The sequence below is a fragment of the Lipomyces doorenjongii genome, assembly GCF_038497915.1.
Source record: "Lipomyces doorenjongii strain NRRL Y-27504 unplaced genomic scaffold V1508scaffold_49, whole genome shotgun sequence".
NCBI classification, from domain to species: Eukaryota; Fungi; Ascomycota; class Lipomycetes; order Lipomycetales; family Lipomycetaceae; genus Lipomyces; species Lipomyces doorenjongii.
The window spans coordinates 24,773-52,172 of NW_027118116.1; the positions used below are offsets into that span (position 1 = coordinate 24,773).

A 27,400-nucleotide genomic window follows, 5' to 3' on the forward strand; every position below is an offset into this window, starting at 1 on the left:
CAAACGATTATGAGGACACTCGGGCAATTGAGACAACCTGGAATCGGGATAACTGAAATAATAGTTGATCTTCGAGAACAAAGGATTCGCGTATTTGGGTTACTCACGAAGCACTGTCAGCCGCACAAGGACGTCGTCCTTTTAACTAACCTAATTTTGAGGAGGGCGTGAAGCGCGGATAGACACTTTCTCAAATTTGTCTTCACATATCAACAACGCATTCATGTAACCATACCGGGAATCTGTCATGTCCTCTTCAACAGCACAAGAAGCAAAACGAACCACCGCAGTGGTTGCAATGCCGTCACCGGTACCGGATCTAATGACGATAACAAACAAATCGATTAATGTTTCGCTATACAAAGGCTTTCTAGGTACGCCACTAATTGTAGATAGGAATTTCTGCTTACAATGACTGAATTTACAGGCTCTTCAATATCCGTAAATCGATTTGACAAATTGAATCGCTTAGGCGAAGGAAGTAGGTATCTTAATTAGCTAGACTCCGCGGGAAGGACGGGAATAAGAGCTAACATAACAAAAGCTTACGGAGTCGTTCAGTATGTTTCGGCTAATAGAGTGTGAATAATTGAGCATGTTTTATTAACTCTGTCAAGCCGCGCCAAAGATCGACGAACAAATGAAATAGTAGCACTAAAAGCGGTTCGAATCTTTGCAAACGAGAAACGCGATGGTATACCCAACACTGCGCTGCGTGAAATCTCTTTACTGAAGTCGCTGCGCCACCGAAACGTTATTCGGGTTTTGGAAGTCGCAGTCGGCGAGACGCAGTTGGATGAGGTGTACATGGTTATGGAATATGCTGAACATGTGTGTGTGAAACACGAACGAGTGTGAATGGCGCTGACGCCTGTGTAGGATTTGGCAGATCTAATTGACTATTCTCAAGCGAGATTTTCTGTCAGTGAGGGTATGATTTCCCATATAGAGCATTCCTCCAATGACTAACTTTCGGTTCAGTAAAATGTCTTATGAAACAACTTTTAGAAGGACTAGAGTATATCCACAAACGTGGAATCATCCACAGGTAGCTGACTTTGGACTGTGCCACTTGAAGACTAAAATGCTAAGAGAAATACCAAGGGACATAAAAATGTCGAATCTGCTTCTTACCGCTCGAGGTATTTTAAAAATCGGTATGCCGTTCTAGTTGTGTAATGCGCTGCAAATTACTAACACAGTTTAGCCGACTTCGGCCTCGCTCGCTCACACACTGACCGTCCTATGACACCGGGAGTTGTGACTATTTGGTACCGCAGCCCAGAGCTTCTCTTCGGCACTAAAAACTATACGTCTGCGGTCGACCTCTGGTCTGCAGGGTGCATTATGGGAGAGCTTACTTGTCGCAAACCGTTGTTGCCTGGTGAATCAGAGAAGCAGCAGATTGATTTAATCGTCGACCTACTTGGCGCGCCAAATGAACGGATTTGGCCTGGTTTCAGGACACTTCCACTTGCTCGTAATTTCCGGTTACATGACCTGCGACCGAATACGTTGGATAGGGTGTTACGGGGCCAGTCAAGAGCCACGATTGAGTTGGTGAACGATTTGTTGACCTATGACCCCGATAAACGTATCACTGCGAAGGAGGCATTGCAGCACGAATACTTTGAGGAGAGGCCCAAAGCTTTGGACCCGGGTCTACTTCCCACGTTCCCAGAGTTCCGCAGTAACGCCAGCAATCAACATGGTTCGAACAGACAGGAAGACAGGAGCGATGACAGCGAGGCGGAACCTTCTAACCTTGTTCATGGAGATAAACGGAAGCCGAAGGGCACCTACGCATTCGAAATAGATGAGAACGAGCTAGTGCTTCCGCTTAATGGTCATGATGAGGAGCGACGGAATAGAAAGAGGACGAAACGATAGATAGACGGTAATAGATATTAATTACATTGCTCCTGACACTCAGTGAGAATCGATTGACTAAATGATCCTTGCTATACCCGTACAGAGTGCGCTTGTCATACAACTAGGGTTCAAAAATTAGTTCTGCCTACAGCAGTTCACCATCATACTCGCCACCTATTTACAATACGGACTGAATCGTGCTCATTGGCTAATACATATTCGTACGACGCATTGGCCTCTCAACACTAGGTCTTGAAACAGTTGTCGGCAGTAACCCATACTGCTGAACAGTTTTCAAACCAACCACAATCGTCAACACCAACAACCCCAACGTGACGATCCATGATCCCGTCGCGGCGCCCCACGACGCGCCTAACTTCCAATTCTGATTCTTTAAATGGGGATCGGTCCGCAGCAAATGCACAACGGCAGCCATGGCGATGATTTGGACACATACAACGAAAAAGAGTAATAGCGAAATCATGTGCCATCCGGATTCCCGCTTCTGTCTTGAGCTGCAGATTAATGTTATGTATGAGATGACGGTAGGGCCTAGGATGACCAAGGATAGCCACATCATGAACGACGTCGTGCGCCAGATGTTGCAAAACTGGCGATCCCCATTGATGCATTCTAACTCCGGGAATCGGCTGCATGATTGCGTTACTCTGTGGATTCAATCAGTAAAGGTCCTCATCTGATCCATCTTATGATCAACTCACGATGAACATTTCTCGTGCAGACCGTAAGTTATACGGAACGGCTCGCCGTTCTCGTCTTCGGGGTAGAATTTGGCATTTAGCCAATGAGGAGTGGCGATAGAAGCGACAGTGAGTGTGATTGAAATCGCGATAATTAGGAATGACAAGAGGTAAAATATCAGAAGTCGATCTAGAGTTCGCATCTTACTGATCTCTATACTGCAAATTGATGCCAATCTAAATGGTCGCAGTGCGAACTCCTCTGCGAGATAAGAAATTCTGCGATTTCGGTTGTCTGACGGTGATATACGTTCGCTCCAGGTCAAAATAAAAAACGCGGTTTGATCTCGCGAGCATGTGCCTAACTGGCGACCGACGTCACATATCCTGATTCGAACTCCCAACTGCAGATCCCCTGAAGAACAGAACGCGTCCCAGGAAAGGTTAATTACCGCAGCCAAGCAATCAGATGCCGACCTGAAAATAATTCGATTTTTGTCGTCTTTTAATTATATAGGTGTAGGAAACGGTTAAAATAAAATTACTAAGCATAATATTCTCTTATGCTAAGACTTATTCAAGGTTCTGTGTAGTGCTTATGGCATAATTATTTATTGTAGGCATATTTCTGCCTTATTTGTTGCTGCATTGGTCCGTCTATAGCATATATGGTAGTGTAATGAGTGATTGAGTACCCTAACCCGGCAATTGTGCACAGAGAGAGCCAGGCCGGATAACTCTTATATGACGGTGTTGTGGCGCAATGGTGAGCGCATCGGATTTCGGTGAAGAATGCCTTGACATCTTCCGGAGGTTGCAGGTTCGAGTCCTGTCAACATCGTATTTCTTTTTTCATTTGTGCCGTAACTATCGACATGTGGATGTCGGCAATTTATGCCGAAGGTTGCAAATGACTTACGGGAGCATCTCTTTCTCACTACGTACTGTCACACCGTCGATTGCGCTTATTATTTTCCCAGAACCCAGGTTTCTGGCGGTCGAGGCGATTCGAAAACGGACAAGGAAAAGAGCAATTAGCATTGTTCGTCAAGGTCATCTGGAAACATCCAGAGCAATTTCCTTGTAATCAGGGTTTACGGGCCAGCATATAGAAGGAAGTCATCGCGCAAGCGAGACAATTACCGCTGCCGGCGCACCGCACCCTAAAAGGAAGGGTTGGGGTTTAGAGCTTGCTTGCCACTCGCGTGCAGCGGACTTTGATCTCCGATGGCCGCGCTGAATGCGACCTTGTATTCATAGAAGGATAGGGCACTATTTACCACTGGGCTGCGCTTGTTGGCAGACTGTTCCGTCTAATTTTTGCCGGTTAGTGCGGAATGAGACTATAAGGGGTGCTATCTATGGTGCTATCTATCTACGAGACATGCACTGCATAATAATATGCCGGACTCTATGTATCAATCAATGCAAGACATATGATGTAATAATGTCTGTGCCGCTGTCTCTACCCTGATTGCACTCCTCCTCCAAACATTATTGTCTATTTGGCTATCCAGATATCAATATTTGCTCTATAATATAGTGTCTAATGTCATCCGATTCCTCTGGATGCTTGCACAACTCATAATTGGTGGTGAATTATTGACCAGCAACCAATTGATACTTCACGCATATCTGTACGGGCACAAGTCAATTGCGCCACAGTTTCATACCCTTTTTGTTCCTGCTAATGGTAGGCATATCCACGGCTTAATTGTCCGCCACTTACAACGCAAAAAGTGTCTGTGAGTAGCAGCGGTTTTCTGGCTAGCTTCATCGGTGCGTGTTGCCAGACCCGTTATTTTGCCAGAATGATTGACAAACTCCAAAACGCCATCGTAGCGAACTTCCCACCCCGTCAGCTTCTAGCATCACGAAACTCGGCCTCTTCACTTCTTTTCTTGTGCGCTGCCACTCCACAGATTATTAGACCTTCACCTCGCCAGCTCATGGCCTCGGCCCCGACCGCTACCACCGCGCAGCTGCCTATTCATCCCCCCCCACGGCAGTCCCTCGCTCGCCAGCCCAGCCAATCTTTTCTTCCGTCCTTTGCCATCGCCTCTGTCTCGGTCTCCGTCCACTCGGCGTCCGCTGCGATTACCACAACACCCAATTGCGCGAGCGTGGCACCTGGCAACTACTGCGATCCTTCTCCCGCCCCCCAGCGTCTTCGGTATGTCATTAATCGCTCGCTTTGTCCTATTGTGCGCAGCAGATGCACGGTGTATCAGCCTCCGCCAATTGCGCGCTCTCTACGGTTTGAATCAAAGTAAGAGCTTACACACTAGTCTCTAGGTCACTACTAGCGTCAGATATGATGGCACATCCTGGTGGGTTTCCAATCTCAAACACGGGGACGCCGCCTGCATCTATGGATGCACCTTCGTCAATGCAACAATCCCCTTCATCCAACAGTGCTGTCCACAACCATAGACTGCCGCCTACGCTAGTCACTGGTATGCAGAGACCTTTCGCGACCCCACTACAGATGCCCGGTATGACGTCGGCTTCCATCTTACCCTCGTACTCCTCAGTATCTTCTGCATCGACTTCCCCGTCTACCTCCGCGTCTCGTGCTATTCCAGCAAACAACAAGACCACAACCTCTCGTGATGTGTCCGTTTCATCCAATGCATCCACATCGTCCGATTCCGCATCAACGAACGATGAAGAAGCGCTCGAAGACTACTGCAAAGGCGGATACCATCCTGTTGCCATTGGCGAGACATTCAAGAACGGTAGATATACGATCGTTCGCAAGCTGGGCTGGGGCCATTTCTCCACGGTCTGGCTTGCCCGAGACTTTGTCACAAATCGGCACGTTGCGCTAAAGGTCGTCCGGTCAGCCTCTCACTACACTGAAACTGCCCTTGACGAAATTAAGCTGTTAGAGAAAATTGTGAGCGCAAACCCATCCCATCCCGGCCGTGCACACGTCGTGTCCTTGTTAGATTCATTCGAACACGTCGGTCCTAACGGTACGCACGTTTGCATGGTGTTTGAGGTCTTGGGAGAGAATTTGCTTGGTCTCATTCGACGATTTCACCATCGCGGCGTGCCCATCGGACTTGTCAAGCAGATCACGAAACAGGTGCTACTAGGTCTCGACTACTTGCACCGAGAGTGCGGAATAATTCACACGGATTTGAAGCCTGAGAACGTGTTGATCGAAATCGGTGATGTGGAGGAGATTGTCAGGATAGTCGAGCAGGAAGAGGCTAATAAGCGGAAAGAGCGGGAGGAAGAACAAGCACGTCGACGACAGAATAAGGCGAGTGGTGGTGGTGACCGTGTGGGACGACGGTCTCGACGACAGACATTGATTACTGGGTCGCAGCCATTGCCCTCGCCTTTGGCCACGTCGTTTAATGGCGGTTCGTACTTTGATAGCTTGGTCATGTCGCCGATAAACCCGAAGATCTCGAGTTCTGTCGGCAGTCACGTGAATGGCAACGATGAGGAGGATTTTGCCAGGAACAAGGAGAGGGAGAAGACTGCCGCGGCCCTTGAGGATGGCATGTCGACCATCTCGCTGACGAAAGAATCATCGAGCTCGAATGTCTCTGCTGTGTCCTCATCCTCTATGCATATGCCCCAGTTAGATGACCTTGTCAAGGTCAAGATCGCCGATCTCGGTAATGCTTGTTGGGTCTCACACCACTTCACAAATGATATCCAGACTCGACAATACCGTTCTCCTGAAGTTATACTAGGTGCACGTTGGGGTGCTAGCACCGACATCTGGTCAATGGCATGCATGGTGTTCGAGCTTATCACAGGTGACTATTTGTTTGACCCGCAAAATGGAAGCAAGTATTCCAAAGACGACGACCATATTGCTCAGATTATTGAGCTTCTAGGGCGCTTCCCGAGGCATCTCGCGATGGGTGGAAAATGGAGTTTGGAATTCTTCAATAGAAAGGGTGAACTGCGGAATATACACAAGCTGCGCGCCTGGGCTCTACCGGACGTCTTACACGATAAGTACCACCACGACACGCTCGACTCGCAGATGGTCTCGGAGTTTATGCTCCCCATGCTGGAGCTAAATCCGGAAAGGAGAGCAGATGCGGGCGGCATGTCCAATCACGAGTGGCTTGCCGATGCTGCTGGTATGCAGAACACGCGAATCGATCGTGAAGTTGGTGCTCAAGGCACTGGCATCGAAGGTTGGGCAGTTGAAGTTCGACGGCATTAGTCGAATGATGGCATTAGATTGTTTTAGATATGCTTGGGATTTTTCTTACTGGTTTTTCTCTTCATACATTTTGGAACGCGTCCGCTTTATGCGCGTGGATTTTGTGAATTAGGGCGTGTTATTTTTTATTGAACTTCATCCTCAGGTACGTGCATATGTATTCACTTTATTCGTGCATATGAAGCTGATCTGTTTTAGGCTTTTTGTGTGTTCAAATTGTTAATCTGTCTTTACTTTTGTTCGTTATTGCTTCCTGTGAAGTAATAGTGGAGTACATATTATCTCTTTCCTTATAAGATTTTGCACTTCATTCTGCAGTTTATTCATGTCTTTCGTCAATCAGTCACTTCATGTTTGTTTTTCAACGTCATTCTGTACCATAGCCATCAAGTTTTCTTTGCTTTTGCTTTGTTTTTTTTTAATTTCTAAACTAGGTATTTTGAATTAGACGGTGTGCGTGTTGTATCGCCGAAATTTATTCTGTACTTTGAGGAGACTGGTGTGTACTTATGTGAGAGAGATGGCAGTTGTATTATGTATTGGTTGCCGGGCGGTTTGGAGCAGGAGGGTGCACGCGTGTCGTTTATATAATACAAGTATGATTTTGACATTTATCAATTGTATGTGTTGAGGGAGATGGTTTGGAAGTCTGGATTGACATGATCGAATGAACCCGAATACTGCTGGCTATGTCAACATGAGAGAGGGGGAGTCGGTTATGTTTACCTACCACGGTTTGTGCGTCACTTGAGTTCGGTACTGAGCGAGTCATACTTCAGTCATGCGTTAGTGAGACGGATTAGTTGCAAACTGTACTGCGCGGCTGATAAACGAATACATATACTTTCTATGATCTTTAATTGATATGGCAATGCATATTGGTGGACCAAGTCCGCCAAATTTACGTATGCACAGAACGGAGAGCTAAACCGCACAAGGCTGTGCTCCGTCCTAGCCGCGCGTAACGTGTGGCCCCACGTATGCTTCATGATCCACCAATATCCACCACACCCACTGGACGATTACCCCTCTTAGCCCCAGATTCAGTTGACGACATAAGCCGCGGCGTATCGAAACTCATGTTTAAATCGCTATCCAGCAAAAAGTCTACCCCGGCTTCATCATCCTCGAGTTTACCCCTCTCGAACACCGGATCATCCGCACCGTCGGATGCAACGTCGGCAACGCTTGGTGATACTGACGGCGCGAAGCCGTCGGAGTTGCTGATTGAGGCGTCACGAAGAAATAATGTTGATTTGCTACAGGAGGTGTTGGGGATATCTGACGACGGGCGTGCGCGGCCCGGGGCTGCGGAGATCATAAATACTTCTTTTGATTCGCTGGGGAATTCGCCGTTACATGTCGCGGCGATAAATGGATCTGGTAGGTGTTGCCACAGATCAGAACGCCGTGCAAAAAGACTAATTGGGACATTAGATGAATGTTTGGATATATTATTGGATGTTGAGGGCGTCGAGGTTGATCCCATAAATAGAATGGAGGGGAATACGCCGCTGCATTTCGCGGTGATATATGCTGAGGACGAGCCGGAGCATGCAATTGCTATAGGTATGATTTGCGTGGAATTTTGGAGCTTGGGTGGCTATTAACGGTGGCGTCGTATAGTGGAGATGCTTATCGATGCTGGGTCGGATCCAAGGTATGTGGAGTTGAGCTCTCAATGCTGACTGCAGTGATTGATTACGACTTACTGTCTATCCAGGATACGGAACAAGCTAAAAGACAAGCCGATTGATCTTGTCTTGCCAACGAATCCCGAACTACGGAAAATACTACAAGGTGCAGAGATGGCAATAATGATGGGCGCTACCGCGGCGGATCAGGAGGAGGAACAGGACGCTGAAGGTACGACCCAATGCTGTTAACACGATTTTGGAGCTTGACTGATAGGTGATTGACAGATTCCGGATCTGAGTCCGACTAAGCAAATTGCAAATGCCATAATAAGCTTATGTATCATGTGTTAGCCAGTTTAATTTGACAATCCGTATAGTATTAGATTTTGCTATAAATACAACCTTGTCCACCTACAGATACATATGCCTCAGTTCAATGCCAATTCACTAATATACATAAGCTATTCGCGCCTACCACGCCGAACGAGCTCTTCGCTTGTGTTGGTTTCTCCGTCGCTCCGTGCATAACGGACATATCCATTCTCCTTTCGGCGGTCTTTTCATATTGACGCAACCTAAATGATACCATTCGATTTTGCATTTCTAAACCAAATTAGCTTTAACTATATATCCAGCGCCATTCGAACATACCTTATCATCACAGGCAATCATATCTCCATACGAGACATCATTGCATATGCAATACGTCTTCTGACCCGAGTTCAGCCTTTTCAACTTTTCCTGTTCTTCAATCTCTTTCTGAGCTTTGCGCTTCAGAGACTCATGCTGTACCTGCTTCGTCTTATATAGCTCCTGTATGATGGCCTGCCTGACGTCCTTGCGCTTCTCCGTAGCCGAAGATTTTTGTAACGGTCTCTTCAATTGCTGCCCTGACAATACAGTATGTTTTGGCATAGATTGAGTGGAGCCGGCACTGCCTCTATGTCGCATTACTCTGGTATCCGTCAATACACTCTCAGGAACTTTCTTGATAGTGGTCTTTAATGGTAATCTCGCGACTGCTCTGGGATTCTCAGCTGTAACGTTCCTGGCCTTCTCTGTTGATGCTCTCAGTGCTCGTTTAGAGTCTTCGACGAGCTTCTCAGAATCTTCGTTTCTGCGGCCGCGGTGCCGTGGCTCACGTCTCGGACTTCCTCGATATTCAGGAACAAACTTTTCTAGTTGACGACGTCGGGAATGTCGAATATTTAGGCTTGACTCTCTCAGAGCTGCCGGTGGTTGCTTACTCTCCCTCAATCTTTCACGCGTGGAAATGGCTGGCGGTGGTTGACCGGGTTGCGCATAGCATGTCCGTCTTAATGTCGATAATGATGAAGTCTCATCTTCCTGTTGCTGGATTCTGTTCGAAGCTGTCGTAGAGTCGCCTAGTTGGCCACGAGGAGTCTGATGTCGAAGCTTTCTAACTGGCTTGAGTGACGATGCAACTTGAGCTACAGATACAAGCTTCCCCCGCCCAATTGTTTTCACATATGCAGACTGTTTGTGACGAGAATTGATCTGCTCGCGGCTGGCTGTCAAACCGGTAGCTAACGTGTTCACCTCGGACGACTCCGCTGAAACGCCTGCTTTAACTTTAGAAGATCTCGTCGGCACTATTTTCGACGTAATAGGAACCTGTGCTGCTTTCTCCATTTTAGTGATCTCAGTGTCTAGCTTCTTGTAATGCCGCCGTAGCTGAATCACACGTCACGTTAACCAGAAATTTGCCTAGAACGAATTGTATTGACGTACCACCTGTAGCATTCTAACTGCTTCACGAAGAGATTCTCTACGGTCACTTAGAATCGTTGTTGTATCGACATCTTTTATTCGCGAGAATGTTTCGTTGACAGTGCCGTATTGGTCGTTGTTTACCGCATCGGTGAGCAATTCAAGGTCATTTGCTGGGGCTAATGTTGCCTATTAGCATAGACGTACAATAAATCTGCATGGTCTGACTTGCCCGTATATTTATGCGCTAGGGACGCAATCAAGTTCAGCGATCGTCTGATGTCACTAGGGAGATGATCGGTAACTACATAGCCATCGTTACTACTGGCACGGCCTACACTGATACCAAGCATATGGACACAATACTAACCGGAAATGTAATAGGAGTATATCGCGAATGCGTCATCGACAGTATCCTCTGTGTTTGCAACAGTAATATTCGCGTCATAGTGAATTTGTTCCCCCGGCAAATCCCCATCCGGCATGCCTGTGTTACCGCCTTGCAGACGCGCATACGCGTTCGCGACAAGATTACGTCTGTTGACCATTATACTTACCACGCGTCTGATAACAGGTGAATCGCCAGGTCACAGGAAAATCAGAGACGTGATTTTAGCATGTGTGTTTTCGATGCCAACAACAATGGATTGGGAGAGGAGGCCCCTAGCCCTACTGTGATGCACTCGGTGATGAGATGTTTTACACCGCTCACCTCCAAACTTTATTTTGAATCTTGATCGAACTGACAGTTATCAATCGCCACCGGACATGCAATTTTTGGTTTTTGCTTACTGAGCGCCAGTGATATAAATTACGGAAGCACACAATATGACCATTGCCACGCCGATTGATGAGGCTGTAAAGCAGGCCATAATCAAAAATATTCACTCTCAATCGCCACAGCAGACCGGACCGTCGTCGGCATCAGACGCTTCGACGGCAGAGCCACGACCAAAAGCTTCTTCGGTGGCTAGAGTGCAGGAAAAGAAGCGAGCATTACAAGAAGAGCATGATATGTTACATAAGAAGAGAATAAGAGAGATTGAAGTTGAGGAGGGGAAGATAAAGCGACAGATTATGGATTTAAAACTTGAGAAGAACGTTATGGCGAATATTTTGCAGCATATTAAGTCGAGTAGAAGGAAATCTAGTAACTAGATGCAGGTTGGGACTGGGAATGGGGTAGAAGGCCAAGTCCCTGATGCCGGATGTACCCAATATGACAAAGTATCCAAATTGGTGAAATCACTGGGCTTTTGGGCTGCAAGCATACAGCGTTATCACCCGCGTTGTGTTTCCCGATTTTGAAGATACTTATCAAAAGCTCGTATTGGTAATGGCATTGTACAGTAAGGTTGGTTTCAATTCCACATCTTTGGCAAGATGGTGCTCGCCGACGGTCGCGTCCATGAGTGCACTTTGAAATGTTCTGTCTGCGTGTGCCGATCGGAACACCGGAGAATATTGCTATCACCGGAACCATTCGATGTGCAGACACGTCAGGACCACCTGACTACTCAGAGAAGCGGACCCTGAACCGCCCGGTCGCCCGGTACTGGGTATGCGAAGTTACAGGAGGCCATTCAGGGAGTCGACTTAGTCTCTGGCGCCGAGGCTCTAGCCAAAAGCTGCAATAGGCGCCGTCAGCTCAAGTCCGCCTGAGGTTCGCCCATGAATGAGTTACATGCGGGCGACGGCAGGAGAGCTGTCTTGGTCGCCGGTTCATGGGCTATTGCACTCTCTCGCGCCTATGCTATCAGGGCACTACAGGGTTGCAATCGACCACAAAGGGGGCGGTACGTACTTGTCCCGAGGTCACTCTCGAAGCCCCGACAATGCTTCGAAACACGTTAACGCGCACGCTCTCGGTCTCCGTGGCTCGTGGTCCGAGTATACATTGCGAGGTAGATCTTGGCCAATATTCTGCCCCATCATCTCGGAGCAAGCGTTAAGCGCTGGACCGATCGGTTACTGACGGGCATTTCGCCATGAGCTTGGACGAGCGCAGCAGATCTAAGGGAATCGCATAGCTTCTTTGCTACCTGGAGTTCCGGTCTGCAACTGCTGGTAGCTGGTATAACGTTGTGTGTGGTCTTCGGTACTGTGTGTTGGTTTCAGGTTACTCGTAATTTGAAAGTTGGTTTGCGATGTCCTTTGTTCCATAACTGTGATATATGGATGATAGAATTTATGAAGTTAATATTCAATATCTCTTTCAATAATTTTCTAGGCAGTGTGGCATGATGTTTTGTTGGGATTGGGAAGACGGTCTTGTGATTCATGAGTTCATTTCCAGCGGCACACAATATGTGAAGTCGGTTCTCATGTCGGCTTACCTGCGACCTCCACACCGAAGCTCTCACGTAGAGCTTTTCCCAGAAACTAGAGCATATCACCATGGGCGGCCTTGATGGTGAAGAGACATGTTCACATCATGGAGCGACCGCTGAGCGTGTCAAAATCAGGGCATACCAGCGTTATATGCAGTCAGAGTCCTTGCGCCGCTGTTAGTTCCAGTTCAATGAATGATATATAATGGATTGTCATCTACGGGATCCTATGCTTCATGCGTATGATCTTCTGTCGGCGTCCACGAGGGAGCCGCTGCAACTTAAGTATGACTGCGAGGTAAGGTCGTGATCTTTGCGGCCAAGTAGGGGTTCTGTACAAATACCCACTCCTCAATGATGATCACGTATACGTGCTGTCCTGACTTACTGATACTGTCCAGGCACACCGGCAACGTCCCGTTCTTAGGGCCCAGTAACAGGACTGAATTATTCCTTCATTTAGAGCTAGAAGAAGCAAAAAGTGAACTGCAGACAGCGTTTTCCAAGAACAGCTCATGCGGAATGTAGTGAATGCTGATCATGTATGCTTCGCATGCCTGAAAGATCAAGTCATTAGATCTCTGCATCGACAAATCAACGCAGGGAAGGCATTGTCGATAACTGCCCCTTCCGTCCCTAAGATAATAATGAGAATTTCGCATTCTTATTCCGTAATCCTATGCTCTTCTTCATATATCATTCCCACGTCGAGATACGGCAGCATATCTGAGTAGTTCAAATGTCTCGTGGCCACTTGGATGACGGGCTGACTTGCCGTGTACGCTTGGATACTCTTGGTGTACTCCTCTACGACGGATGATTGCCGTCTAAAGTGGCTTTGTTACGCGAAATTACTCGAAAGGCTCAAATTGGCAGCTTTCCCACTCACTAATGATTACGCGCTTTCCAGTAAGAAATTGTGCCTGATCAGGAATAATCATCTTTAGAAACTACCTCATCCCAGCAGTAAGGACTGGCGATGGTTTCAGGGTCAGGGTTGAAGTGCGCTCAATTTGAGGTATCTCCCTCTCGCATGCTTTTGTGAAACTCTTCGATCATTCCGGCATCCCTTCCCCAGCAGTCGCCTTCAACAATCTCGTACTTGCCTGTTTCGTGTTCTCTAATCAGGTCCGATACTCTATTGACTACTTCCGGCATTCGTCTTGCAATAACACCTGCATCCGTCGCCTTTATTTATATCCAAACGTCGCTACAAGTTCTAGAATCAGCTTACTATCATGTCGCACTCTCCTTCGCTTTCCTTCGGTCCTGAGTGGTATGATCCATTTCAATTGCATTCATTTTGACTTTTTTACTGTCATGTGCTGCATTCAACACTTTGATTTGCGTGAACGCGCACGAACTAGGCCTACGGCGCAGGATATTGGAGAATATTTTTCTTGTGGGAGGTCAGGAAGAACGTGAAACATGGTCGCAACAGGCGTACTCTCCCAAAATATCTAGTTATACAATATCATGTCTACTCTCTGAAATTCATTTAATTACTGTCTTTTTAACGAGAGCGTTAATGCCTAATTGTGACCCGTAGCATGTGCTAACAACCGTCGCTGTACAGGATGCGTCCGAAACCAATTCACTCGAACAGCAGCTCCTCTGTCCACTCCTCGGCACAATTGCCCTTCACAGGGACGATAGGTCCGAGCACGATGACACCGACGAACTCCTCCAAGCCGAAACTAGCCAAATACCCTACCTGGTCTGCAGTATCGTCCATCCGTCATGTATCATCGCCCACCATTCCCACGACGTCAACCATATCTGGGACAACAGTGGTGTCGAGTTCGGGATCGCAGCAGCTCCATCAGGACGAGAACGAGCCTGAGACCTCGTCCTCTCCGAAATTTGAAGCTTTCGGTGCGACCACGCTCGACGACGCGGCTCCTGTGATCCCGCATAATGAGAATGGCAAGCGGTATTCGCGGCAGGAACTGCTGGACGTGTGGTCTCAGATGAAGGCCCGTGGACTTCTGAACAAATCTCCGCCTGCTAATTTTCCTTCTCTGCCTACTGTAGGGACGGGGGCTGCCAAGGCAAGATCCCTGTTGGGATCTTTTGCTGGCGGCAGGGCCGGAGAAGGGAGCATGGAATATGAGAAGTTCTTTGCTAGGACATTAGTCCCCCCAGAACTGTACCCAGACACTGGCTTGAGTGAGACTGATGTGAGTGTGTTTTGCTTGTCACAGGTTTGCGAGCCCGCTAACGGAGATACAGTCCCAAAAATCTCCTTCACCGCCGGCGGAGACTCCGCTATCTTTCAATGATCTTCACGGCGAGCTCGAGATGCGGTCTTCAAGTCCCTTCTTTCACACGCCATTGCTCCCCGTCAGCGCAGGCAGCAGCTCAAACAGCGTGCGCTCAACATCGACGCATTTTCCGATTCCTGCCCTGGATGCAATTACGGCGTCCATCGCGTCTCCGTCACTGCAGAATCAGCCTCTGGCGGACTCGATCCTTTCTCCACTTGGCAATCTCTCACTTTCGCTGCCAGATTACTCGTCCCCGTTTAACCAGCCAGTGAGCTCGACGTGGAGTCCGTTTAGCGGAACTCGGACTTCGCAGCACGCGCAGCTTCAACCACAGCCGCAGCAACTCGACCATGACCCATTTATGCCCTCAATTTTCGGCGCGACAGACGACCAATTCTCTCCGATCCCGATTCACCACCAGGCATTCCCGCAACAACAGCAATTCCCACCACCTCCACCAGGCCTCAGTCTGCCACCGATCCTTGTGCCGGCACCTCTAATTCAGTGGGTATATCTCGACAACAGTGGTGTCGTGCAAGGTCCGTTCCCTGGTTCGATGATGCACGACTGGTACTTGAACCAGTGGCTGTCCCCGGACTTGAAGATCAAACGAATGGAGGAGAATGAGTACTATACGCTGGCGGAGTTTACGGGACTGGTTGGGAATGAGATTGATCCGTTTATGGTGCCGTTGCCGCCGGTTGATCAGGATATGCAGCAGCAATTCCAGCAACAGCAACAGCATCCGACACTTGAGCATACACAGGATACTACGGAAGAGCGGGCTAACGAAAATAAGGAGGTTCAGTTTCCGGTGGATGAGCCTGTGAAGCCGGAAGAAGAGAAACGAGCGGTAGTGCCGGAAACTATTACAGCCCCGATATCACAGTCTGAGCTGATTGCCCAGGCCGAGCCGGAGCCAGACGAGCCAAGTCCAGTGCTATCTCCCGAACTGGAACCAATCAACGTCAAATTAGAGGCCGAGCCTGGGAAGCAGCAAGATGCAGGCTGGAATGTCCCTGCTATGGTCGACAACTCATGGGGCGCGCCCGAGGTCGACAATTCCTGGACTGCCACGTCAGGTGCATCAGCTTCCAAGCCTTCGTCAACAACCGCTGTTAGTGGCAAGCACAAGTTGCAGCCGTTACCTCCGGCGCCAACCCTCCTCACAAAACTTGGCGGAGAGTCAGTTTCTCCTACATTGACGCCGTCGCCTACAGCATATACCTCCGTGCCCATCGCGCCGTGGGCCAAGAGCGCGACGGAGAAAAAGACTAAAACGCAGTCTCTCAAAGAAATCGAAGAACGTGAGGCGCGCGTCAAGCAACTTCAAGAACAACGAGAACAACAACAACAACAACAACAGCAACAACGACTTCTTCAGCGTAAGGCTGCTGAGATCGACTTGACGAATGGAAACGTTGTCACCGATGATTTGAGCGGGAATAGTGGTAGCATTCCGCCGGGATTGCCAAGGTCCGCGACTTGGGCCAAGACTGTAAATGTACCTAGTGTGAAGAAAACATTGGCGCAGATTCAGAAGGAGGAGGAAGATGCTAGACAGCGCAAGGCTGCTACCGCTGTCGCGAATTCGAACCCCACGCCTGGAGTTATGACTGCACAAGGAAGAAAGTACGCCGAGATTATGTCTTCGAAGCCGGGTACACCCGTTAGCGTGAGCAGAACAACTACTGCAACAGTTAACTCGTTTTCTGGCGGTGCGTGGACGACGATTGGACCGGGTGGTAAAAAAGCGGGTACAGCGACGTCGGCCACGACCGCTCCCATGACTACGATTCGCCGGACTGTGTCTACGCCAGTCAATACAGCGACTGCGTCGCGCAAGACTGGGGTCGTGAAACCGTCTGTTTCGGCAGACGAGTTTTTCAAGTGGTGCCGTTCGACGCTCCAAGGTGTTAATTCTGGTGTCAATGCGGAGGAGTTATTGACGATGCTATTGTCGCTTCCATTGGCTGCCCCGGAGACAGTCGAAATCATAGCCGACACAGTCTACGCAAACTCCACAACGATGGATGGCCGGCGATTCGCTGAGGAATTCGTCAAACGACGCAAAGCAGTCGAAGGCAACACCGAGGTTCTGGTCGCTCTGGCGCACGCGTCCGGCGATGGCGCTGTAAAATCCAAAACCGACGACAAGACAAGCGAAGGGTGGAACGAGGTCTTAGTCAAAGGCAATGCAAAAGCACTGAAGACTGCTAGTACGTCTGGCGGTGCGAATGAGGGGTGGAATAGTGCTTTTAAAGTGGTTGGTACCAAGAAGAAGGGAAAACATTAGATGTTACTAAAAATGTACATTAGAACCATACCAATCAAACTTTTATTAAGCATTAAACATCGAGAATGAATACTAATGTACAGTCTATATTCAATACGCTCTCAAATCGATAACCAAATTAACAAAATAGATCCAAACCAACTAACTAAGCATTAACATAAAAGATAAAGACAGGGACTATATCCACGTTTTCCCTTCACCGTGACCGTTTCCATGAGGATCGTCCATTTCGAAAAAGGATCGGGTGAAGTCCAACCAGCGAGATTGCCGCGTCGTGGCGACGGACTCTCTTCTTCGCGGCACTGGCCGTCGCACAGATGACCCAGCATCGGATCGGGGACGCGATTTTTGCGATTCGGCGGATAACAGGACAAGTGCGGTCTCAGAAGAAATCGAATGCAGCGAGTCCGACTCGCAGCTGTACTGCTGCGCTTTTTGGTCGTCGTTGTCGGAGCAGGATGAGGTTGACCCGTGGATTTCGGAACAGTACTCATAGTCCAACTGCTCGCTCGCAAAGTCCGTGCTTATGGCACGACCAACCCACCGGTCGCGCGGCGACGCTTGACTTAAGTCGCCAGACAGGGTCTCGGAACGTCTGTGGGATGACCAATACCGTTTCTGTGCGCGTTCTGGTCGACTAACCCCGCAGTCAGTATACAATTCTCGCACATCCCGCACACTCGATACAGCACTTGTTAGCACAGACAAATCCGTATCCGATCTCGCGTACAACTCGCGCAAATGAAATGTACCGCCATGATAAAACATGTATGGCACTGGCGTCGCGAATTTGCCCACAACGGAATCATTTGGATGGATAGTCAATCGCTTCTTCTTGCCGTCATCCGCTGCAACCACGACTGCAACCGCCCCAGCGGCTTTCTCCCTCGCAACGACATCGACCGGGTCGCAAACTTCGTCTGCGTCAAATTTGCCTGTTTCCTCGTCGTCGCCAGCTTTGTCTGCGCGGGGCCCGCCCCAGGTGCGCTGCCCCGCGGTGAAGACGCCATAGACCATGTAGGCGAAGCTGAAGAATGGATTCAAGACGAACATGACAGGGTAGAGCCAGGCTTTCAGTCTACGCAATCGAATCCCGAAAAAAAGCATCATGACCCAGTTCAGGCCGAAAGAGACGCCCATGAACGCGAGTGGGAGTTGTGTGATGGTCTGGGTGCCTGTTGCGACAGACACTACCATGACCAGGAAGAGGAGTGCAGTTGTGCGGATGGTGTTTTGCATGAACCGGACAATGCAGAGCATTGGGTACAGTTTCCAGAGACGTATGTCGGTCAACATGCAGGCCTCATTCGTCACGAACCCGAGGAACCATCTACGTCGCTGTTTCATGAGTGAGCGGTATGTAAGCACGGCCTCGGTCTTGCAGAATGCACCTGTACAAAGCTGAATTTGGTATCGGTTGCGTGCACCGAGCATGAACAGGTGAGTCAGCCAGCGGTCCTCGCCGAGATGACATTTGCCGAAATCGAACATGTCCTCTGCGTGCTCTGCCTCATCGGAGAAGTAGTATTTTGCCATGTTCCTGAATGCCGAAAACCGGAGCATGGTTAGCGCGCCGGGAAGACAAGTCACGGAGCCACACGTGGACTCGACAGCACGTTCGAAGAGCTGGCCATGGACGTACTCGACATCTTGCAGTATCGTCAAAAATGTTCGTTTCTCGGCCGTGCACGTGATGACTCCTGTCATGGCCAGCATATCCGGATCGCGTTTGGATGGCTCTTTTGCGGCATTCTTGAGCTGCATTTCGTAGACAAAGTTCTGGATGCAGAACTTGTCGAGGATAATGTCGCTGTCGATAAAGAGAATGAATAGGTCGTCGCGGGAGAGCAAGTATTTCGCGTATAGCTTGTCGAGCAATTTGAACGATTTCTTTTGACAATGCCGTTTGCCGCCGTGAACAAAGCGTGAGACTGTGACCCGACAGCCACGATAATCAAGGTCGATGCTGATGGGATACTCTTTTAGCGGCAACTTCACGCCGAGTGAGGAGAGAGTTGAGAGATAGAGCTCGTCGATGTCGGAGCCGTCGAAGGAGACGAAAAGATGCAGACAACTCTTGGGATAATCCGATTCGCATGCAGAGTCGATGGCGTGCATAAGGACTTCTGGGATTTCGTGGTAGCATGGCATGACGACAACAACTTTTGGCGCCGTTTCCTCATTGAGCGTTTCTTTTATTCTAGTGAACGTCAGTTGTGTCCGTCGCACACTTGCAGATCATGCAATACCTCGCGGCCTTGCCTATATCATGCTTTACTAAATGGTAAATGCAGAACAGCCACGGAACGGCCATGAGGATCGAAAAGGTCACACAGGCAAACATTTGGAGCGAGTTTGCGAGAGACGCGGGGAAGTATCCTCTGAACTGCGGCGGAAGAGGGATAGTGACGAGCATGACGGGCAAAAACACGAGTCTTCAAGATTAGCATAGGCCACATAAAGTTGCTTCATGACTACATAGCAAACGCTTCATGGAATTGGGGCATACCGGAGCGCCGTAAAGGCTATCGTGATGAGGACGACCAACACGCGAATACTCCTGTTCTCAGCTTTGATATAAACCTTGACGAGACAGTAGAGGAATGCGGCAAGCCAGAGTACCCATTCCAGAACGGCCGCGGTAAACACAAAGGCGAGGATAACTGTGTATGCGATCTGGGAGTGTTAGAACGCATGAGAGGATAATGGGTAATGACAGAACAGGACGTACGTCGCCGGGTTTCCAGGGCACGGAGTAGATCATGGTGGTCCATAAGGTAGGGAAGGATGAGGGCAACAGCGACAAAGGCTGCAGCAAGGGGTAGTAGAAGCAGAAGAGGCGAGAGTTATAAATATAAATAAAAGCAGCTGACGGAACAGTGATAACAACACGAGCCACAGAACGTAAGCTTTGGAGACGTCTGACAAAGCCAAAATAAGTCTACTTATGGGGAGGCGACAACAATACGAACGCACAGCCGACCTACCAATGACTGTCAATGCGGAAGTCAACAGAGCAGCTGCATACTCAGTCTAGGTGCACTCTAGAAGCATGCATACAAAATACCGAGTGACCATGGCTTGCACACAGAATCATATATTGGGGCTGAACAAGATGGAGAGCGAAATGAGGTACTGCGACACGCGACAAAGCCCGAAGACGGGCACTAAAATGTAATCGATCAAATAAGCCCTAACCCCACGCGCTGGCCAACTGCAACGCCATCAGTTCGTAGATTATTTTTCCTGCTATCCCCCTCATTCGTAGGTCTGAGGTTCTCTCATCTGACGGCTATTTGCGGCCATGTCTACACAGACCGGTAGTCGCACAGACTGCGCCTCGACTTTTGTTGACACTTATGACTGCTGCCTCTTTTCGCGCTCGCAAGCTTCTGTACTCGTATTGGCATCGCTACTATTATCATACACTGCTGCGTATATATATTATACTGTACATTATTCTCCGACCTTTGCCTTCTTTCGTGTCTCATCTGCCCCAGCTTCGCCTACCCGTTTCGACCCTTCTGGTAGTGCCCCCGCTGGTGCTGCAGACGCCGTTGCCGGCGACGCTAGATTCGCAACCGGCTTGCGCCGGACAAGTTCATTGATGTCATTGGCCTGCGTCAGTGCCGCAGCTAGTTTGTCTTTAATATCCTCCGCACTCGGACCTAGTATATCAGCAGTCTGTCCGTCGCGCACGCCTGTCGGCTCTTTCTCGAGGTCTAGCAACTGCACGCCACAAATGTTAACCCCTGCTACTGCAATTAATAATTAACGTGCAATTCACGTACTCTGCTTTCCAGATCTTTTAATAGCCCAGCATCGTCCTCCCCTGATATGGCAATCCGCTTCTTCACGCTGTCGATTGCCTTTTGCACAAGCTCTGCCGCTTGCCTCCTCTTCTCTGGCCGGTCGGGGATAAACTCGAGCGCAAGCGACAGTTTGAAGCACGCCTCCGACACAAATGTAGACTCTTCCGCATATAGCCTCTCCTTAAACTTCAACGACGCTTCCAAATCCGAGGCCGCTTGCGCAAAGTTTTCTATGTTCAATCACGTCAGCTGTACTCTGTATATTACGACCCTGCATATTTCGCACCTGATTCAAGCGAAATCTCGCCCAGTATATCGTGAATGTCTGCCAGCTTCTGCTGAATGTCACGTACTGTCTCTTTATTTGCCTCTGCATCTGACAGACTCGACAGCTGTTTCTCAAACAGATTGCGCCCGAGATCAAGTACTTCCCACGCCGTTTCGAAATCGTTCTCTTCCTCTTCCTCTCCTTGCTCCTCATCCTCTTCGCTTTCGGCTTCCTCAGCGTCGCCTGTAAACTGAAACAACCCTTTTTCACTCGGCTCTGCCTTTGGGCTGCCAACTGGTGCCACCACTTGAGACGCGATGGAAGTCTTCTCGTTTTCTGTTTTAACACCGCCTAACACATCCGACGACGAAACAGCAACCTGGAATAGCGCACGCCCGTATAAAAACAGTAGATTTGGATCGTCTTTGCCGTGCATCATCACGTAGATCTCGCATGCCCTCGCAAAACTCTCCGTCGCGTCCTCATACTTTTTGAGACCGTATGATTTCGAACCTGCCGCAGTTAGTTTCTCGAGTTCGCCATTCTTTGGCACTGATCCTGTTGCTTTTTCTTTTCCCTTTGTTGAAGACTCTGACATCTTGGTAGTGATTGTTCGAATGGATGGTGCAGAATGTGTTATCGGTATATGTTCTGAGCCTTGCTCGAGTCTTCATAATTAAATGTTTCAAGTGCGTAGCGTTGTCGCGTATGCGCTGTATTCGTGATGCTGTTTTAGCTGCCTGCGACGCGTCCATAAACGGCAGGAGCGCGAACTTTCAAAATAGCGACTTCGCGCTTGTTGTCATTATAGCCACTCAACAACTCGCCGGCAGCAGACTTGTCCCACTACTTGCAATTCTAGATAATGCCATCTCCGAATCTACAGTCCTTTGCATTTACTTCCGTTAGCTCAGCCAGTACACTAAGCTCGTTTAACTCCTTCAAAAGGCCAACAAATGCGGCGCCCAGTGCCCTTCGCTCGCCATCGCCGGCACCTCTGCCAATCGAACTCCAGCCTTTCCAGGTCCGACCGGTCGCATACCGAATCCTCTCCAAAAAGCACGGTTTAAATCTGAAATCGTCGGGCCTAGATCTCCTTGCAACCTATATTGGTCGCAAGTATGGTCGCGACTGGAGGACAAAGAGCGAGCCATTCTTGGACCAGATCGGACGGCGGTGGAAAGAGCAGGATCGCGGATTATTTATCGACGCGCAGTTGTTGCAGGTCGTCATTCGAGAAGTTGAATTGCGGTCCTCGTCGTTTACGGGGTCTGTGACGGAGACGCCTATTGATATTGTTGAAGACCCGCTTGAGAGTTTTTGCCCGCAAGAGGTTTTCCACGTGTGGGACGCGTTCGCGCAGCCGCGGTGGACGTACAACGGTATGCGCAAGCATTTCGAAAAGTGAGTATTTCACGTGCCGGTTTATTGAATTCGGAAGGCTTATACAAGAAGAGCTTCACGACCGAGTCTCCTGCCTTCGGCACAACAGCAAGTCCACACTCTCTCGGCCCGGTATTACCTCCTCCTCCACCGCTTGCTACGCAACGAGGAATTCCAACCGCCGTCGTTTCATGCGTCGAATGCTGCTAGTTGGCATGCCATTACGTTGATCAAGAATTTACTCGGTCGACATGGCAAGCGTTGTCTGATTCTGGGACTACTGGTGAGAGGGAGTAATGGGAATTGGTGGGCAGAGGATCCGAGTGGACGAGTAGAACTCGAACTTGACAATGCTGTACGTACATTTATTTTTATGTCTTAAATATGGCTTACGGGAATAGGTTGCCGGGGAGGGATATTTTGTGCCCGGATGTATGCTCCTCGTTGACGGCGTGTACACTCGCACCGAAAGGTTGCAAGTTAAAGCCGTGCACCACCCCCCTGCTGAGTTCCGCTCTACTTCACGCGAAGCATACGGATACCTCGACTTCATGGGCATCGGTGGCATCGGCTCAACGCCCGATGGCCGCTTCGACCTCGCAATCGAGCGCAAGATGGTGGCAGAAGAGGAACGCAGGGTAGACACAAAAATTGTTGCTCTGGGCGGAGATTTATATTTAGATGATTTACGGACATTGGACGCGTTGGGCAAGACATTTGATGTGCTTGAGCGTAAGCCGCCGCTGGCTGTTATCCTGTTCGGCTCGTTTATGTCGTTTCCGTTCTATAATAGTGGCGCCTCGTCACGATACAAAGGTTTGATCTTAAAGAAGCGTCTTCATCTAGTGGGATATACTGATTGGAACAGACAACTTCGACCAGCTGGCACAGCTCCTCTTAAAATACCCTGGCCTATGTGCATCAACAACGTTCATTTTTGTCCCCGGCAACAACGATCCATGGGGCAGCACTGCATCCGCCGGCGGCCCAGTGCTCTGGCCACAGCGCTGTATTCCAGAAATATTCACAAGCCAAGTCCGCAGAGCGCTCAAGAAAGCTATATGGGCATCAAACCCGTCCAGGTACTAGTTTAATTTGTCGCTATGGTACAATACCTGACGGAAGTAGATTGTGCTATTTTTCGCAGGAAATCGTAATTTGTCGCGATGACCTCGCAAGCCGTCTACGGCGCAATAATATCCGTTTCAAATCGTCCCTGTCAGCGACATCGGACAAAATGGATACTTCTCCAGACGAAGACACGCAGGCAGATGATCTGGGCCCGCACGCCGACGCGCAGCCTCTATTCCCGGACGAAAAGCAGTCGGAAGAGAACTTTGAGACTGAGAAAATGGTCCGCACGGTTTTAAACCAGGGCCATCTCTCGCCTTGGCCGTCTTCTTTGCGTCCTGTGATCAGTGAATACGAACATGCTTTGTCGTTAACCCCGTTACCTCATGCGGTATGCTGTTTTGCATTGTAATGGTATGAGACTCAGACTAATGGTTAGATAATTATTTGCGACACGACCGCTTCTGGATATGCGCATTCGTATACTGGATGTCACGCCATGAATCCGAGCTGCTTCCAACCGTTCGACAAGCGACGCGTCACATGGATTGAATACTCCACCGCAACACGCACAAGCACGACAAACAGCATACCATACTAACTATGTACAATACCTGTATTTTTCACCATATACAAGTCTATATCTACATAATCCACTTCCATCATCGTACAAATCCCCGTTGTCCAAAGACAAGCGACTGTTTCTTCAAATTCATACTCTTAATTAACGGCACCAAAACCTCATCTGCACGCTCTTTCCCCCATCCGATCGTGCTCATCAAAAAACTTCGAATCCGATCAAGATCAGGCGTGCCCCACACAAACTCCGTCGGATCGCTGTCAACAGTGGGATGTAAGTAAGCGTCGTCGACAGCATGGTCTGGGAACCGGGGGTTTAAAAATAATTTCTTGCTTTTCCTTCTGAATTTTTTGCGGAAAGGCGTCGACATGTCAACTGATGTATCTCCTTTTTGAATGTTGTCATACCAGGTTTTAAAATTGTGTAAGGTATGATCGGAACTAAAATCCTTCACGAGCTGCACTGCGGTCACCGGTCCGACGCCAGTTAATCCCGGAGTGTAGTCACTGCCAAGCAAATGTGCCAGGTCAATCATACCTTGCCTATCCAGATCTAATTCGTTCCGGATATCCTTGCTAACATAGCATTCAACGAATTTAGCCTGATTAAACATGTTCTTGTACACCCGCGAGGCGCCGAACAGGAATATATCCGAATCGTCGGTAATAACCCCGTCCACGAGCCCAAGCCCGAGCAACTCCGCGCACTGTGCTTCGGCCTCCATTGGTGCCGTAACATACGGTATGCCAAACCTCGACAAAAGTTCCTGGCATTCCTGGACCATGACCTGCGTAACTTGATCCGCGTCCCGGCGATCGTGCCGTTGTTGGCTTTTCAGACTTCTGATCTCGGCGTCGTAGTCGATCCGGTTGATCGGGGCTGAGCGATTGATTTCGGACGCAAACCTAGCATGTTCTTCGACTTCATGGACGATGTTTCGGACGAGTTCCGTATCTTCTTGTTCTTCATAATCAATTGCTTCGTCATCGTCTTGGTCGCTCTGATTGCCTTGCTCTCGGTCGTCAAGATAAACCGAGTCTCCAATAAACGATGCCGATGGAGTAATCGCGAGCGGCTCAGAAAACCCGAGGCCATCTCCATCAGGAGACTCTTCGCTCATCAGCGGTTCAGAGACGTATAACATACCACCATTGTCGACATTGGTAGAGGTGTCTAGTTCAGACTGTTGTCGAATCAGCGGGATGGGACTTCGCTGCGCTGGATAGATTAATTCAGCATTTTCGATGTCATTTTTCGGGTCATTACCGGCTTTCTCCAGCACACCCTCTTGTGGTCGCGATAACAAATCGTCGTCCTTCTCGTCATCTTCGCTGAGATCAGACAATAAATCCGGAGCAAGCTTATTCAATACCTCTTGTGCACGGTCGTTCCTGGTCAATTGTTGAACGGCTACTACAGTTTCGGACGTGGTCTGCTTCATAACCCTCTTAGGCTCTGACTCCTTGCTGTCATCTGCCGTTACATCCTCTTCTCGTCCGCGCTTGCGAGCCAAGAGTGAATTCTTCATGCTAAATCGCGACTGTGGAAACCTCACCACATTCGGCTTGTCATCTTGCTCGTCCTGTATACCGCTAATACTCTCCACTACCGGCTCTTGCTCGCGATCCCGCCGTAACTTGGGCAGATTGTCTATCATTGCCGTCAAGTCCTCGTCGTCTTTATCCCACAAAAACGGACCTGGAGCTGACATTGCAGACGTCGAAGCATCTTGCTGTTCTTTATTCTCGCCGCCTTTATCATCAATGACATCAATCGCTACGTCTTCAGATTTCGACTCCCCGGTTTCAAGCGAGAACGCTATTGCTGCTTGTAATTCCTCGTCCTCGAAACCAGTGTGCTCGCCAGGAGTATTTAGCCGAAAATCAAGAGACTCGTCATCTGAGATATTGAACAGTGGCTCGTCTCCGTGGCGAGTATCGACTTCGTACTCGGATGGTCGAGGAAGTTGGACCGGCGCGACAGACTTCAACAGCACATCTTCCCACTCATCATCGTCTTCCGCGTCATCGTCTTTCAGATCAATCGGCTCGGCTATCGAACTGTCTTCCAATGCCAAAGTCCACCCGCTTTCATTCTTCTTCAGCACATATTCTTTGTCCTTTTCGCCTGCAATGCGCATGGACAAATCTTCGGCAATACCGTTCAAGTTGAATAGCTTCTGTGTGAGCATGTTCCGTTCTTTCACTCTCGCTATTTGAAATTTTGAGAATTCGAGGCGGTCAGGGAAGATTTGGTCAAGTTGTTCTTTCGAGTAGCCCATACGTAGACGTGACCGAAGTCGAGCAGTATTCAATAGCTGATATTGGATTGTGATCGGTAGTGCAGCGAATTCGACAGAGGAGAAGTCAATGTTAGAAGTCTAAATAATTAGCAAACACTATAGAATTGTGTGTAGGTAACATACATCATAAAGACCGATATCTTCAGCTGACTTGAACTCTTCGGCATATCGCTCTAATTCGTCCTCAGTCATCATCCGCGCGTCGTCCTTCCGCACGGATATTTCCTGGTCCGGTAGATGATATGGATCCAATTTTCGAAACCGTCTAGACGCTGCTGCTTTTCGTTTCCGTTCGCGCTCTTCCTGGGTCATAGTGAGCTCGTCGTAATAAACGACGCTTTCGCCTTCGACGCTTCCTGTCTGGGGTTTCGAACCGTGGACTTCCTCTTCAGCCAGTTTCTGCATTTGAAGAGATAGCAACTTATTAGCTGTTCTAGTTGCGTCCTCTTCCCGTCCTTTCCGCTGCTGCTTCCGTCCAGCCTATGTAACGTCAATACGAAATTCAACCGGCCCTTCGTTTTGAACTTACAATAGTCTGTTTCTTAATCAATGGCGCATCACCGTCAAAGACAAAAACTGGCCTAATTCCGTAAAAAAGCAATTTACAAATCCTCCTAAAGAACCCGACGATATGTGCATTCGGCAACGCGTTACCATCCTTGTCACGCACAGCTTTGAGAAAGTGATAGATCCAAATCGAAGCGTCGACTGCCAGCCGTCTGCCGTGTAGCGACTCGAGCTTCACGGGGCGCGCAACAGGGCCAAGGATGGTCCAAAGGCCGTGGACACCCATTTGGAGGGATTTTCCGGCAATGATTATCTGTGTCTGCTCTGTAGAATCTGAAATGAGGATTAGTTAATGGCGACTGGGAGTTGCGGAAGTCCCAACAGCCGCGCAACGCGCGCAAATGTTCTAACTGGGGCACTTTTTCGCGTTTAACGCCAAACTGGA

The 27,400-nt window shown here is 49.0% G+C and overlaps 10 protein-coding genes and 1 non-coding gene across 11 annotated transcripts; 6 read left to right on the forward strand and 5 right to left on the reverse strand.

Annotated features, from left to right (window-relative positions):
- Positions 1-322: 322 nt before the first annotated feature.
- On the forward strand, positions 323-2,004 carry V1508DRAFT_450099 (kinase-like domain-containing protein; the record flags this gene model as incomplete). Its single annotated transcript, XM_066942482.1, has 8 exons — positions 323-374; positions 428-481; positions 545-560; positions 618-831; positions 880-931; positions 982-1,048; positions 1,105-1,157; positions 1,208-2,004. The coding sequence occupies 8 exons, from the start codon at positions 323-325 to the stop codon at positions 1,888-1,890; spliced, it is 1,191 nt and encodes a 396-aa protein (XP_066794190.1). The 3' UTR covers positions 1,891-2,004.
- On the reverse strand, positions 1,896-3,146 carry V1508DRAFT_422324 (uncharacterized protein). The gene is made up of 2 exons (XM_066941010.1): positions 2,595-3,146; positions 1,896-2,540 (listed from the first exon to the last, which is right to left on the reverse strand). The coding sequence occupies exons 1-2, from the start codon at positions 2,774-2,776 to the stop codon at positions 2,081-2,083; spliced, it is 642 nt and encodes a 213-aa protein (XP_066794191.1). The 5' UTR covers positions 2,777-3,146; the 3' UTR covers positions 1,896-2,080.
- A 176-nt stretch (positions 3,147-3,322) lies between these two features.
- V1508DRAFT_t73 lies at positions 3,323-3,414 on the forward strand. The gene has a single exon. It is a non-coding gene; the product is annotated as a tRNA-Arg (tRNA).
- Positions 3,415-4,522: 1,108 nt separating this feature from the next.
- On the forward strand, positions 4,523-6,771 carry V1508DRAFT_405679 (kinase-like domain-containing protein; the record flags this gene model as incomplete). Its single annotated transcript, XM_066938713.1, has 2 exons — positions 4,523-4,746; positions 4,869-6,771. The coding sequence occupies 2 exons, from the start codon at positions 4,523-4,525 to the stop codon at positions 6,769-6,771; spliced, it is 2,127 nt and encodes a 708-aa protein (XP_066794192.1).
- An 837-nt stretch (positions 6,772-7,608) lies between these two features.
- Positions 7,609-8,836, forward strand: V1508DRAFT_422332 (uncharacterized protein). The gene is made up of 5 exons (XM_066941011.1): positions 7,609-8,154; positions 8,209-8,340; positions 8,398-8,431; positions 8,495-8,637; positions 8,694-8,836. The coding sequence occupies exons 1-5, from the start codon at positions 7,752-7,754 to the stop codon at positions 8,714-8,716; spliced, it is 735 nt and encodes a 244-aa protein (XP_066794193.1). The 5' UTR covers positions 7,609-7,751; the 3' UTR covers positions 8,717-8,836.
- On the reverse strand, positions 8,778-10,787 carry V1508DRAFT_463336 (uncharacterized protein). Its single transcript, XM_066942868.1, has 5 exons — positions 10,510-10,787; positions 10,372-10,443; positions 10,161-10,318; positions 9,060-10,103; positions 8,778-9,011 (listed from the first exon to the last, which is right to left on the reverse strand). Exons 1-5 carry the CDS (start codon positions 10,685-10,687, stop codon positions 8,880-8,882), a joined length of 1,584 nt encoding a protein of 527 aa, XP_066794194.1. The 5' UTR covers positions 10,688-10,787; the 3' UTR covers positions 8,778-8,879.
- Positions 10,788-14,046: 3,259 nt separating this feature from the next.
- Positions 14,047-17,032, forward strand: V1508DRAFT_434106 (uncharacterized protein; the record flags this gene model as incomplete). The annotated part of the gene is made up of 2 exons (XM_066942009.1): positions 14,047-14,649; positions 14,702-17,032. The coding sequence occupies 2 exons, from the start codon at positions 14,047-14,049 to the stop codon at positions 17,030-17,032; spliced, it is 2,934 nt and encodes a 977-aa protein (XP_066794195.1).
- A 777-nt stretch (positions 17,033-17,809) lies between these two features.
- On the reverse strand, positions 17,810-19,448 carry V1508DRAFT_328337 (chitin synthase-domain-containing protein; the record flags this gene model as incomplete). Its single annotated transcript, XM_066936629.1, has 2 exons — positions 17,810-19,232; positions 19,282-19,448. Coding segments are annotated over 2 exons (1,590 nt in total), but the record flags the coding sequence as incomplete, so codon positions are not given.
- A 1,040-nt stretch (positions 19,449-20,488) lies between these two features.
- On the reverse strand, positions 20,489-21,710 carry V1508DRAFT_434108 (uncharacterized protein; the record flags this gene model as incomplete). Its single annotated transcript, XM_066942010.1, has 3 exons — positions 20,489-20,761; positions 20,824-21,074; positions 21,131-21,710. 3 exons carry the CDS (start codon positions 21,708-21,710, stop codon positions 20,489-20,491), a joined length of 1,104 nt encoding a protein of 367 aa, XP_066794197.1.
- A 208-nt stretch (positions 21,711-21,918) lies between these two features.
- V1508DRAFT_422346 (DNA polymerase alpha/epsilon subunit B-domain-containing protein) lies at positions 21,919-24,234 on the forward strand. Its single transcript, XM_066941012.1, has 6 exons — positions 21,919-22,516; positions 22,568-22,850; positions 22,897-23,311; positions 23,364-23,577; positions 23,624-23,957; positions 24,006-24,234. Exons 1-6 carry the CDS (start codon positions 21,978-21,980, stop codon positions 24,165-24,167), a joined length of 1,947 nt encoding a protein of 648 aa, XP_066794198.1. The 5' UTR covers positions 21,919-21,977; the 3' UTR covers positions 24,168-24,234.
- On the reverse strand, positions 24,001-27,332 carry V1508DRAFT_422348 (uncharacterized protein). The gene is made up of 3 exons (XM_066941013.1): positions 26,978-27,332; positions 26,572-26,928; positions 24,001-26,526 (listed from the first exon to the last, which is right to left on the reverse strand). Exons 1-3 carry the CDS (start codon positions 27,239-27,241, stop codon positions 24,229-24,231), a joined length of 2,919 nt encoding a protein of 972 aa, XP_066794199.1. The 5' UTR covers positions 27,242-27,332; the 3' UTR covers positions 24,001-24,228.
- Positions 27,333-27,400: the final 68 nt, after the last annotated feature.